The sequence below is a fragment of the Aedes albopictus genome, chromosome 2 (assembly GCF_035046485.1).
Source record: "Aedes albopictus strain Foshan chromosome 2, AalbF5, whole genome shotgun sequence".
NCBI lineage: Eukaryota > Metazoa > Arthropoda > Insecta > Diptera > Culicidae > Aedes > Aedes albopictus.
The window spans coordinates 369,485,467-369,498,599 of NC_085137.1; the positions used below are offsets into that span (position 1 = coordinate 369,485,467).

Sequence of the window (13,133 nt, forward strand, 5' to 3'; positions counted from 1 at the left end):
ACAGCTATAATCGGAACGGCGTCAATCTATCACCTCAAGCCATGTTTGGTCCGAGCAATTGTTCGAGGTTCTAGCACGGCCAACATCCCGCATAATTACAACCACCCCAAAAAGCACACCCATGGAATACTAATTTGGGAGCTTACATCCAGCCCAAACAACGATTTTCGACGGCTACGTGACTCTCCTCCCAAATGTAGGGGAACAGAGCCCAAAATGCCAAGATGGGGTAAAATGGCCCAACTCATAAAATCATTCCTGAATGGGACTTGATCATTGATATAGGTGAACGGTGTCAAGATATGTTTGCATTGAACATTCTTCTAGATGCTAGGCCGCCAAACCCACGGAAAATCTTTTGATTTCCCAATGAAAATTGGCAACTTCCGGTTTTCCGTGCTTGCAATTAAGGTTTTCGGGTGATTTTATTACCAGCCAAGTGTTTCCAACGAGATTGAGGCACGCATGGAGTCGCATGGTTGTTGATGTCTACGCTTTCCATGTTAGGGGTCATTCAAATATTACGATCATTGTTTTGCGGGGAGGGGGGTAACACTCCATGTATTGAGTAAACGAAAAAACGTGACAAAAAGGTGAAAGTGAGTCGAAAATGCCAGAAAACTTAAGGACGTAATTTTTGATTGTTTTCATGAAGTGGCATCTTACCCCATGGCAGATGGCCTTTTTGCACCACTTCCGTTTTACGAACCAGTTTTTGAAATCACTAAAAATCAATGAAAATGCAATAATTTAGTGAATATTTTTGCTGAAGCATCAAGCAAATATTGTCTAGTTGCTGTTACCACTTTGAAAGCCTAACAAATGAGGCTATATATCATTGAAAACGATGAAAGTTTGAAAAATGGCATATTGCCCCACTTTCCCCTATGCCGCTGCTTCTGTGCGGAGTGGACTTCCTTCCTATCGATTCATATCGTTTTTATGGCGCTTTTAGGTGTTTAGTCTAGCACAGTGTTTTAATTGCTACACATACTATTTGTGGTTGAAAGTTCTGGCTGTTGTAAGGTATTGTACCATTAAGACAGGTGTACCTATTTTGGGCACTTGCCGCTATTATTAAGTCAATTCCAAACCGATTGATTTGAATTTTTATTAAGAGTTAAGCACGTACAGTATCTAACTCTATACAAAATTTCAAATCAATCGGTTTGAAATTGACTTAGTTGTAGCTACAATACAAGTGCCCTAAATACACCTGCCCAAATGGGCTCACAATACACAATACCCTAACTTCTGTTCTATGCTGGGGTGTAAGACTGTAAGGTCCTACCCTTTACGCCAACGCCTGTCGAAAGTTTTTAACGCATGCATACAGCGACTAAGTATTGCTTATCCAGGGAAATCTTCCAACCTGGCGGAGTGAAGAAGACAAAGAAGACCTGTTCCGCAAACGTCAAACTGCTGCACACTTCAAAAAATATGCACACAACCTTGAAACAAAAATAAATAGTTGAAAATCTAAATTATGTTTAATGGCGTACAGCTGCATACTTAAGTGCTAAAACTACACCTAATATAGTTTAGAAATAAGTTACATGTTGTGGCAGCAATTGCAATTACATAAACCATAAATGAAACAATTTTCATTATTTTTGAATTTTATGGCAACCAAGTGAGTGAGAGCTTTTTAGCGTTAACCGAGCACTTTTGACGTTTGCGGAACGACTGCGGCGGTCGAAACCACCGCAACCCCGTTGGATTTTTTCTATTTTACCGCAATAGTGATCCGAATCTATATTCGCTCTGCGGTATGTGCGGACATTGGTTATATCCGAGAAGAATTTACCGTCGATTAGAACGTGGTCGATTTGGTTTTCTGATTGATGGTCGGGTGATCTCCAGGTGGCTTTGTGGATATCTTTGCGGGGGGAGAAGGTGCTTCGGACTACCATACCAAGGGAGGCTGCAAAGTTTACGCATCGTTGGCCGTTATCATTCGATACGGCGTGCAGGCTGTTTCGCCCGATTACCGGTCTGTACATTTCCTCCCTTCCTACCTGCGCGTTCATGTCGCCGACAACGATTTTCACGTCACGCGGCGAGCAACCATCGTATGTTTGCTCTAACTGCGCGTAGAACGCTTCTTTGTCAGGTCTCCCTTCGTGTGGGCAGTGGACGTTGATGATGCTGTAGTTCAAGAAACGGCCCTTAACTCTCAACATGCACATCCTTGCGTTGATCGGCTGCCACCCGATCACACGTTGACGCATCTTGCCCAACCCTATAAAGCCTGTTCCCAGTTCATTGGTGGTGCCACAGCTTTGGTAGAAGGTAGCCGCTCGATGCCCGCTTTTCCACACTTTATGTCAAGTCCAACAAAGTTCCTACAACGCCACGATGTCGAAGTGGCGGGGATGTAGTTCGTCGTAAATTATCCTGTCACATCCTGCGAAACCTAGTGACTTACAATTCCATGTTCCAAGATTCCAATCGTAGTCCTTATTTCGTCGCGCAGGTCTTTGCCGATTGTATCGAGTCGTATTTTCTCCTATGTTATTCGCAATGGGGATTTTTACGGGTGGCTTATTGGGCCTACGCCAACACTCCTGTCTCGCCGGAGGGCCATCGTGCCAGTTCTGTTTAACGTCCCGACCAACACTGGGACGACCACGCTAATGGGGCTACCACCTTGGATCTAGCTGGGCGTGGTGCAACGTTTCTTACTCAGCCGCTGGATGCCAGAACAGACGCTGTTTGAGCCGCACCTCCTTGGTGAGCAAACGCTCGGGTCGTACCTCCTCAATCTAGCTGAAGTCAGAAGGACAACAGTGCCCAGGCTGCAGATAAATATAGTTCTCCAATAAACGCACGGTGCTGGAGTAAAGATACTTTATAGCCAACAAGGTATCCAGGTCGGTATTGTAGCACCATGTAGTGATATACTTAACTTGAACTAGAGATCTTTAAGATAAAAGGTTTTCCCTCACCACATGTACAACTCTTCCTTAAATTCCGACCTTGGAAACTTCATTAAAACACATTTTTTTCTGTTGTGATATTCTTGCGATAAAATTCCAAATACAGCACAAGTTCAATATTATAATATTTTATTTTTCGAAAACGAAAGACGGACAAACTGCGCAAAAAAAACTAACTTAACTAAACTAACAAAAGGTTTGATAAGATTTCATTACGCAGTTCGGTAGTACAGTCTATATTTCTGTATGTTTCACTGAAATACCAAGTGAAACGAACCGGAATGAACACACACCGCCTGAAATACCACACCGAAACCAAGGTATCATTGATTTATCGAAGAAAAAAAATCCGAAATTTGGTCATAGCATCCACCTTTCAATTGCCTGACTTTTTGCGAGTATTCTTTACGATACACATGGTAAAAATACGACGTATCCTTGTCGAGACCAACCTGAAAGAGAAACAAGAACACATGTTATCAATTATTATTTGGTATTTTTGTATTAATATTTTTTTATCACTTATTAAAAATAATGTTGAATTTCACAAAAGTGGGAGCCAAAAACCTTTTCAGTGAAAATAATTGAAATGCCTTTTGGATGGATAAATGAAATAAATAACGCAACCTCAAGTTTGTCGATGAATATCAACGCCTTTATCCGATTAACAATAAGGAAGAACTTTAGTTGAACTGATTTTTCTATGGTTTTGTGAAAGTTTGGCTCCGGAAATGTAATCTAAAAGTAAGATTAGTGAACAAACAGTGACAAGGCTTCAGCAGAAATATAGAGAAAAAAATAAAGAATAAGTGGTTCTAGCACTCGAAAATCAATAGACCAACGTTGCATCTTGGATGCAGAGAATTTTAGTCCGCTCTCGTGGGCAAGCGGGCTGAAAAATGGTGAGTCCAACATAGATCTGGTTCTCACAAGTTCCTACCTCATGCTTCCACGGGTCAAGCGATGACAAAGACCGCCAGCTAAGAGTTGTATGCTTAGTTGGTAGTGCAGCCTGGGCACTGTTATCCTGCTGACTTCAGCTAGATTGAGGAGGTACGTCTCGAGCGTCTGTCCACCAAGGAGGTGCGGCTCAAACAGCGTCTACTCTGGCATTCAGCGGCTGAATATGAAATGCTCCTCCGCCGGAAGCTATACCTAAGTTGGCAGTCCTACCACGGTGAATAGGGGACCTTAGGCCAACAACCTACTGTTCTCAAAACCCAAACAGAAACCGAAAATGAAAGATTACGAACTGATTCAACGGCAACGACTTTTAGCGTAAACACGGTCAACCCTTCCAGCTTTACAGTAGCTGGGCTATCAGTGGAAAATGTTGAAAGTTTCCAATATCTTGGTAGCCAAATGACGGCCGATGGCGGCACCAAGATCGACATAGGTGCACGGATCAAGAAGGCGAGGGCTGCTTTTGCGAGTTTAATAAATGTATGGAAAAACAACCAGATCAGTCGACGCATCAAAATTCGAATTTTTAACTCGAACGTGAAATCTGTGCTGCTATACGCTTGTGAAACATGGTGTGTATCAGTGGAGAACACGCAACGGCTGCAGGTCTTCATTAATAGATGCCTGCGAAGAGTTTTTTTATTTCTTTTTATTTGTGAATTTTTACTAGGCTAATTCTTCACACTCCTGCGAAAAAGGCATGGTGATTATTCTTAATCTCAACTGAAAACAGATAATGACATGATCTCGAAAATTTTTGTTGGAGGCAAAACGGAAGCTAAATTTGTTGCGTACTTTTCAACTTATGAAGAATCGATTATTACCAACCCAAAATCGAATCTGTTTGATGATAGATCTTCAACAGCGTCGCAGTGTTTACCGACTCGAAGTGACCACTCAAAAATCGAAATGCAAGGCTTAAAAATATCTAAACTCGAGGTGAGCGATATTTATCCTATTCTGTTCTAGTAGGGGCACACTTGTATCGCATTGGGTGGATTGTTTCAACAAATGCTGGTTGCGACATTGTCACGATTGTTGCGCGATGGTCCCTGTGCGAACGAGAGCAACTCTGAAAAATTCGGAGTTACTCTTTTTATCGATGATCGACGAAATTAGTTGAAAGACATCCCTAAAACTGCAATTTCTATTCAGCAGCAACACTTTGTAAATTGACATTGGTGCCAGATTACACTTTAGTATAAATGGAAGAAAATCTGAGGAACTGTGAGAAATTCTGAACAACACTTCGAACACAGATTTGTTCTCGTTAGTTTTGTCTTGCCCCTAGACTAGGCTTATGATACAAAATTTTGAATAGAACTTGAAAAACACGGACACCGTCTTCAGCCAGCGGCTGTATGGACTGAACGAAACTTTACACTAGACACGGATACACAAAGCTTGCACCAGTGGATACGGAGAAGAAATATTTCTCATGAAAAGTTTCATCGTCCGGAGCGGGAATCGAACCCTCACCCCATGGCATAGTGCGATTATGAGATTGGTGACCCTAGCGGGCCACGAGACTCCACTAATTAAGGAGAAATCGAAATTCAAGAAATAACTCTCCTAGAAACGGATTCTACGAGGGAGTATTTGGAAACTAGAAAATGGCTAGCATTCGACATAAGTTAATAAAGACCCATTAAAAATCAACCCGCGTCCCACCAGTGGGTCGCGACCCATAGTTTAAGAAACGCTGGCATAGGACATTCATCTAAGTAGCAGGTTTTATGTTAGTTGAAATGTAATTCATATAAGTAGGTAAAATATGCAAGAATAAATAGGTTACACATTTGATTAATTTAAAATGTCGAATAACAAGATATTCAGTTAGAGTTTATCAGAAATTAAATAGACAGCTTTCAATATAAACTTACGCAGACAACTTTAATCCTAGAGGAACCGGGAAATTTGCCACAATTATATCCGTTTTGTTCCGTAAAACACCATCGACCACAAAGTTGGCAGCTTGCTTTGGGGATAACGCTTGCGCAGAAACACTACAAGTTTCAAAAGTTTTTAGAAATGCAATAAAATGATTACATAAAAGAAAACAACAACATACCCGAGATCATTCAATGAGTCAAACAGTTCTTTTCTTGTGGCAACCAAATCGGGATAAACACATGTAGTGAAAATTGTGTCACCAAATCCGTTGAAGAACAGTTCATCACTCAGGGATCCCATCATCCCCCGTATTCCATATTTTGTAGCACTGTACGCGATCGTCCGGAAATTCGGAATCATTCCTGTTGGTAGAAAAGATAGATTAAAGTTTTAATAAAGTATCGTTAAATGTGTATGAAATAACTCGTTCGCATCTCTCCGAGAAGGTGTAAAATATAAGCAAGGTTTATTGAGCCATGGGAACCAAATTCATTTTGTATTGCGAACAATAATGCCAGTGAATCACCATGCTGTTGTAGTACACGTTCAGCGTGCCTCTATAGTTCATATTGACCCCAAATTCTTACTAGAGTTAATCACTTAATATCAGAGAAGGTGTGAACCAGAGTACGACATCACAATAGCACATTTCAAAGTTTACACACAACCTCCAGTGTATGCCAGAAAGCGCATACACTGGCACGCTTCTGGCTAGTGTTGTCTAGTCCATCCTTCAAGTATAGATGACTTGGGTCCATACTGAGGTGTGGCGGCCCGGCGTGGGCATGGCGCTAAGTACGCTTGTCGATGACAAAGGACCAAAAGTGTCGAAGATTTCTTCTCAAGCTATCTTGAGTTCGTCTGATCTAACAGTCATAAAGCTAGCAAAAATACATGTTTTGTTATCACATTTCTGTTTTTTTTTAAATTTGATTTAATTTTTGTCTCATGCTAGCGTACAGTGAACGAAAAACTCCTGAGCATTCCATCTATACACGCTTACAAACAATGTTCGTGTGGAAGCATTTCACTTCAATTGAAAATAATTTTTCAAAAATGTGCCCAAAAAATCAGTATTACTCTTTCATTGCACTGCACTCTAAATTATGTCTGGTAGTCACTAAAAATAATCAAACCTACCTAGAACCGAACTTATCCCTACAATGTGACCTTCGTTCCTTTGTTGCATTCCGGGTAAAAATTGGCGAATCATCTAAATAACGTTATAAATAGCAATGGTCAATACACTTTGGAGAAAAATATCGCGGAATATAGTACCCAGAAATGTGATGCTAAATTGACGTTGATTATTCTTTGAATCTGTTCATCGGTGCCCTCGTTCATGTACGTAAACGAAAGCAATCCGGCATTGTTGACCAATATCTGCACAGGGCCCAATGTTGTTTCGATATTTTCCCTAAGTTTTTGCACCGCTCGTACATCACTGACATCCGTTTGGAAAGCCTCGGCTCTCATTCCCATTTTTCGAACCTCATCCACTGTTCTGGCAGCACCTTCCAGATCGACATCTACCACAGCAACCGCGCATCCCTCTTGAGCAAACCGAATACATAATGCCCTGCCCAGTCCATTTCCTCCTCCAGTCACCAGCACCACGCGACTTTTTATACTTTTTTTCGGGCACCAAATATAAGCTCTTATGAAATCCAGAACATGGTAGGGGATACTCAACGTAATTTGCACGACCAATTTCAGTATCACTTCGGTCCAACTATACGGAGCTAGATCACTTTTGTCTGCTGCCACATAACCTTCACCCTGATCCTGATAGTGGACCATGATTGATGTACCCCTCGGTTACGTATAGCAGTCCGTTCTAGATGAGCGCGAAACGTTGACTAAGACAGTGCGCCGACGTAAGGTTGGTATCGTGTACTACTAGAACCGGCTATAGGCATCTGAATGGCCTGTAATTATCATACAAATAAGATTTGCTCATAGCCCAGCTAATTGGCGTGGAAAATGATTAGCTCTATGAAAGCTTGTCCACAAGTGAATGAATAAGGGTTAGGTGTAGTGTAGGTACAACATTGAACGAAGGCGTCTCTCTGAAGCGTATGCTGCACGATAGAGAAAATCGTTCATATCGATTTTCTATTAAATGAGAGAGAGATATTTGTAGGCCTGTAGGTGAATGAATACTGTGCTACTGCTTTATATTATTGCCGGCCACGCATCACTCATGTTTGCTGTGGTTGAATTATATGATATTTGAAAATAATGCTCAAATAATACTGATTTATTAATTTGAATCAGTTCTATTCAGGGATCTTTGAAGCCTAGAGTATTCTAATCGATCTGATACACAACTTATTACACATTGCTTAGGAAGTGCGAAAAAAACATCATCATATAGAAATGAGACAGGCTGGGTGCATATTTTATGCTTTTCGGATTATTATGGCAGCTAGCTTCGTTGTCGCCAGCATCGATTCAGAAGCTTCCCGCTTGCTCCGCAAGTGAGTAGTGTCGGCAGGGCTGGATCTGAGAGGGGGCCGGGTCGGCCAGGGCCCCGGGCCCCCACATTTTAGGGGCCCCATCAAAAACATTTTTGCTTGCTAAACATTACCAAAAACAAAAGAAGCTTTTTTGCTCATGGCATTTGTACCTCCAAGGGGCCTCCACATACGCTCTTGCCCCGGGCCCCCACAATCCTTAATCCGGGCCTGAGTGTTGGAATGCTGCACGTTATGCTTTGTTGGTTCACGTGCTACAGCCAGAAACGAGAATACAACTGTGGTGCATTATTTATCGGACAAACGCCGATTTTCAAACAAAATGGCCAAGCTTGAGATGCTGTAACTTTGGTTTGCTTTAATGGATTGAGTTCAATTTTTGACACGGAATGACAAATATGCTGAATATTATGTATGCAAAGTTTAAAATGTTTTCGTTCACAAGTGTAGGCGTGACAAGGCGTTCAAAATGTGCAAAAGTGATCGGACAGCGGAACGCATGTAAATCAAAGGGGTAGTGAAAACCTGAGACGAGACTCGCGAAGAGGAAAAAAAGCAACGTCAAGTGTAGCTCAACTGAGCTGTCAGTTGTAGCCCGTTTGATTACGTTACCTAAAACGAGGAAAGTATTGCTATCCGAGATAAATTCTGAAGCCAAAATTCACTCCGAGCAGCATTTTCTTCTCCTGTACCGTCAAAAATAAAATGAAAACAAAATATTCCATTGATTACTTTGCTTGGCGATTTTTGGCGATGCAAAATTTCACCTCAACATGATTTTGTGCGTAAATGGGATTTAGTCACACTGCATGTGAGGTGATGCGGTCACGTACGTGTTTGAACCACCAGCCCAAAACATAATGTCAACACAGATAGGAAGAAGAAAAAAATAACAAACTGGAGAAAAAGAAGACCGTCTTCGCGAGTCTCGTCTCAGGTGTAAAGAAGGGCTGCAAAACGGTGAGTCGATAAGGAGAGCGTTCAACATAGCTCTGGTTCTCACAAGTTCCTACCTCATGCTTCCACGGGTCAAGCGATGACAAAGACCGCCAGCTACGAGTTGTGTGCTTAGCTGGTAGTGCAGCCGGGGCACTGTTGTCCTTCTGACTTCAGCTAGATTGAGTAGGTACGACCCGAGCGTCTGTTCACCAAGGAGGGGTGGCTCGAAAAGCGTCTGAGCGGCTGAGTAAGAAATGCTGCATCACGCCCAGCTAGATACAAGGTGGTAGCCCCATCAGCGTGGTCGTTCCAGTGTTGGTTGGGACGTTAAACAGAACTGGAACGATGGCCATCCGGCGAGACAGGGGTGTTGGCGTAGACCCAATAAGCCACCCGTAAAAATCCCCATTGCGAGTAACATAGGAGAAAATACGACTCGATACAATCGGCAAAGACACACGCGACGGAGTAGGACTATGTACGGTTGGAAACTTGGAACATGGAATTGCAAGTCACTAGGTTTCGCGGGATGTGACAGGATAATCTACGACGAATAACATCCCTCAACTTAGACATCGTGGCGTTGTAGGAACTTTGTTGGACTGGACAGAAAGTGTGGAAAAGCGGGCAACGAGCGGATACATTCTACCAAAGCTGTGGCACCACCAATGAACTATGAACAGGATTTATAGTGTTGGGCAAGATATGACAACGTGTGATGTGTGTAGGTGTCCCATCTACAAAAGGGCGACAAGTTAAATTGCGGAAACTGTCGCCCAACCACACTACTGAGCGCTGCCTACAAGATACTCTCTCAAATTGTATGCCGCCGTCTATCACCGATTGCAAGAGAGTTCGTGGGGCAATATCAGGCTCGATCCATGGGTGAACGCGCTTCAACGGACCAGATGTTCGCTATCCACCAGGTGTTGCAGAAATGCCGCGAATACAACGTGCCCACACATCACTTGTTCATCGATTTCAAATCGGCGTATGATACAATCGATCGAGAACAGCTATGGCAGATTATGCACGAATACGGAATTCCGGATAAACTTATACGATTAATCAAGGCGACGATGGATCGAGTGATGTGCGTAGTTCGAGTATCAGGGACACTCTCGAGTCCTTTCGAACCTCGCAGAGGGTTACTGCAAGGTTATGGTCTTTCGTGCTTGCTGTTCAACATTGCGTCAGAAGGTGTAATTAGGAGAGCGGGGATAAACACGAGAGGAACGATTTTCACGAAGTCCGTTCAGCTGCTTGGTTTCGCTGATGATATTGATATTATCACAGATAATCACAGATCTGTGATATTATATTGCGACATTTGACAGTCGAATTTAGCACACGGCTTCGCAGCGGCTGGCATACACAAGTTCAGTTGAGTTCATGACAAGGGCGTCGGATGCACGACAGGTAAACAAAATAAGTTTGATTAGTGTGAAATTTCGCTGGGAAATGCTGATTCAGTGGATTCTCAAATTATCACAGTAGTCTAAACATTAATGAGAAACCCAATAGCTCGGAAATTTGAGACGATGGCGGAAACGTACATCCGACTAAAGAGTGAAACCAGGCGAATCGGATTAGTCTTTGATGTGTTGAATTCAAAGTATATGATGGCAAAGGACTCCAGGCAGGAATCACCGCGCCCGCCACCTCGAATTTCTATCGACGATGATGAAATCGAAGCAGTTGAAGAATTCGTGTACTTGGTTGGGCTCACTGTGATCACCGACAACGACAACACCAGCAGAGAAATTCAGAGACGCATTGTGGCAGGAAATTGAGCTTACTTTGGACTCCGCAGAACTCTAGGATCGAACAAAGTTCGTCGTCACACGAAGTTAATCTACAAAACCACAGACAAACAGACGTAACACTCGTCAAAACGGCTTGGCACATACATTTAACGATCAATTCAAATTTCATTTGATTTGCGCGATCTTTCCACCAGAGGTGCTAGTGTTGGATCGCTTTGACGATTGCTAGTGTACACGTTGCTGAATGATGCAAACGGAAATTACAGGCGATTTGTGTAGTAGTGTGCGTGTTAGCAAACGTCAAATCGAAATCCATCATGGCCGGCAGTGTCTCGCGCGGTTATACCAACAGGTGGCATGCCACCTGTGTGGCATGCACACTGCAGTGTGCTCATGAAAAAGACACCGGGCAAATGTTTTTGATGAATTTCCTTTAAGAGTTACGTCTGTTTGTCTGTGACAAAACGCTGATTAGACCGGTAGTCCTCTATGGGCACGCAACATGGACCTTACGTGCAGAGGACCAACGCGCCCTTGGAGTTTTCGAAAGGAAGGTGCTGCGTACCATCTACGGCGGAGTGCAGGTGGAAGATGGCACTTGGTGATTGAACAGCACACACAGCCATTAGCGGAGCCAGCTTTTTCTTTTTTCTTACTCACTCTCCTATTCATGCAGGAAAATGAGCGAAATGAAAGAGGAGGCAAGCTGCCCCCTCTTCCATCTGTTTCTTTCTCGTGTATGTTTAGGCTTCGCTAATGCACACAGCCATGGACCGAGTAGTATGAAGACGACTACTATGTACAGCAGAGGTCACTCAGGCCTTAGTCTGACCGGTAAGGTAAGGTAAGGTCTACAGTTACTATTGATATAGGCGTGTTTTTGGCGTCCATTAATAAGTACGCCATTAGTTATCGGTAGGGACAATGGAAATTCGCGCAAAAATTTCTAAAACTTCGGGGACTGCTATTGCGGGTTTCGCGGTAATTTCGCGGTATCATATTTTTGAACGATTTGTTGAAGAAAACTTCAAATTTGCATGTCATATGAATAATTTACTTGGTTTTGTGAGGTTTAATGATAAATTCATCAAAAAAAAGTAGCAAATTTGATAACAAGGATAAATTTAAATGCAATGAACTGTAAAAAGTTATCAAATAATTTATACTTAAATATTGTAATTGTTGAAAATATGTAGATATTTCAACAGTTTTACCAAATTTCGTGGCATATCGCGGATTTCCCCAAATTTCGCGGCCATTGCGTAATTTCGCGGATTTCGCGGCTTCCGCGATACCGCGAATTTTCATTGTCCCTAGTTATCGGCTTTCATCCGAGTCTATGTCAGAAGGTTGAAAGACATAAGGTCGAAGGACAAAAGGTCGAACGGACAAAAGGTCGAGGGGACAAAAGGTCGAATGGATATAAGGCCGAATGGGACAAAATGTCGAATGGACAAAAGGTCGAATAGACAAAAGACAAATTGGAAAACATGAAAAAAATATCAGAATGAGATAGAACAACGACAGTTGAAATTCCGATAACAGTAATAGAACCAGTGATACCAAAATAACTCAACAGCTTAAAAACATTATTGAAAAATAGGAAAATTCTCAATTTTTGCGTAACGTACTTAATGAATGCTTCCTTATTTATACTCCTGTCACTGTTTTGACAAAGTTTGCAGGGCTGGGCTGGTGTAGTGTATTCCAGAAACCACTTCTAACAAAAACATACTATAACAATAAAATGCTAATTGTTATCAGCGCATCGAAAGTATCAATTGATGGCAATTACCTCGTTAGGTTTCAGAAGCATAAAAAAATAATTTGAAAAAATATCAAGTTTAATTTAATTATACATAAACTGGTAACTGATTCAAAGCTCTATCCAGTAATCTGATAAATAATTCAAACCCACAGCTCAGAATAAACCATTCCCTCCCCCGCTAGAGCTACCCGTCATACTTCAACCAACCAACCTTGGAGAAGCTGCAACAAGCGCCAAACAGCCAGTCAATCCAAAGCCTTCACCGGGAAAAGTTGAATTTCCTCCTAGGTGTACGTTCGCCATCCTCGGCGCGGAGTTTACCGGTAACAAGCTAGCTATACACTTCTGACTGGTGCCCGATTGCTAGACGCCGTGCCGGTTCCGTTCG

At 42.4% G+C, this 13,133-nt stretch overlaps 1 protein-coding gene across 2 annotated transcripts in view; it reads right to left on the reverse strand.

The window, feature by feature from the left end:
* Positions 1-3,051: 3,051 nt before the first annotated feature.
* The window catches only part of LOC109430537 (uncharacterized oxidoreductase YoxD), a 99,775-nt gene continuing 89,693 nt past the window's right edge, over positions 3,052-13,133 (reverse strand). Inside the window, exons 1-5 of one of the 2 annotated variants that reach the window (XM_019706603.3) lie at positions 7,074-7,802; positions 6,936-7,008; positions 5,974-6,157; positions 5,786-5,908; positions 3,052-3,391 (exon numbers count right to left, since the gene is read on the reverse strand). In XM_019706603.3, the coding sequence (XP_019562148.3) occupies positions 3,316-3,391; positions 5,786-5,908; positions 5,974-6,157; positions 6,936-7,008; positions 7,074-7,595 (978 nt within the window). In that variant the 5' untranslated portion in view covers positions 7,596-7,802 and the 3' untranslated portion in view covers positions 3,052-3,315. Of the gene's footprint in view, positions 3,392-5,785; positions 5,909-5,973; positions 6,158-6,935; positions 7,009-7,073; positions 7,803-13,133 lie in introns of those variants that run through there. The other variant, XR_009997910.1, reaches the window with a different exon arrangement.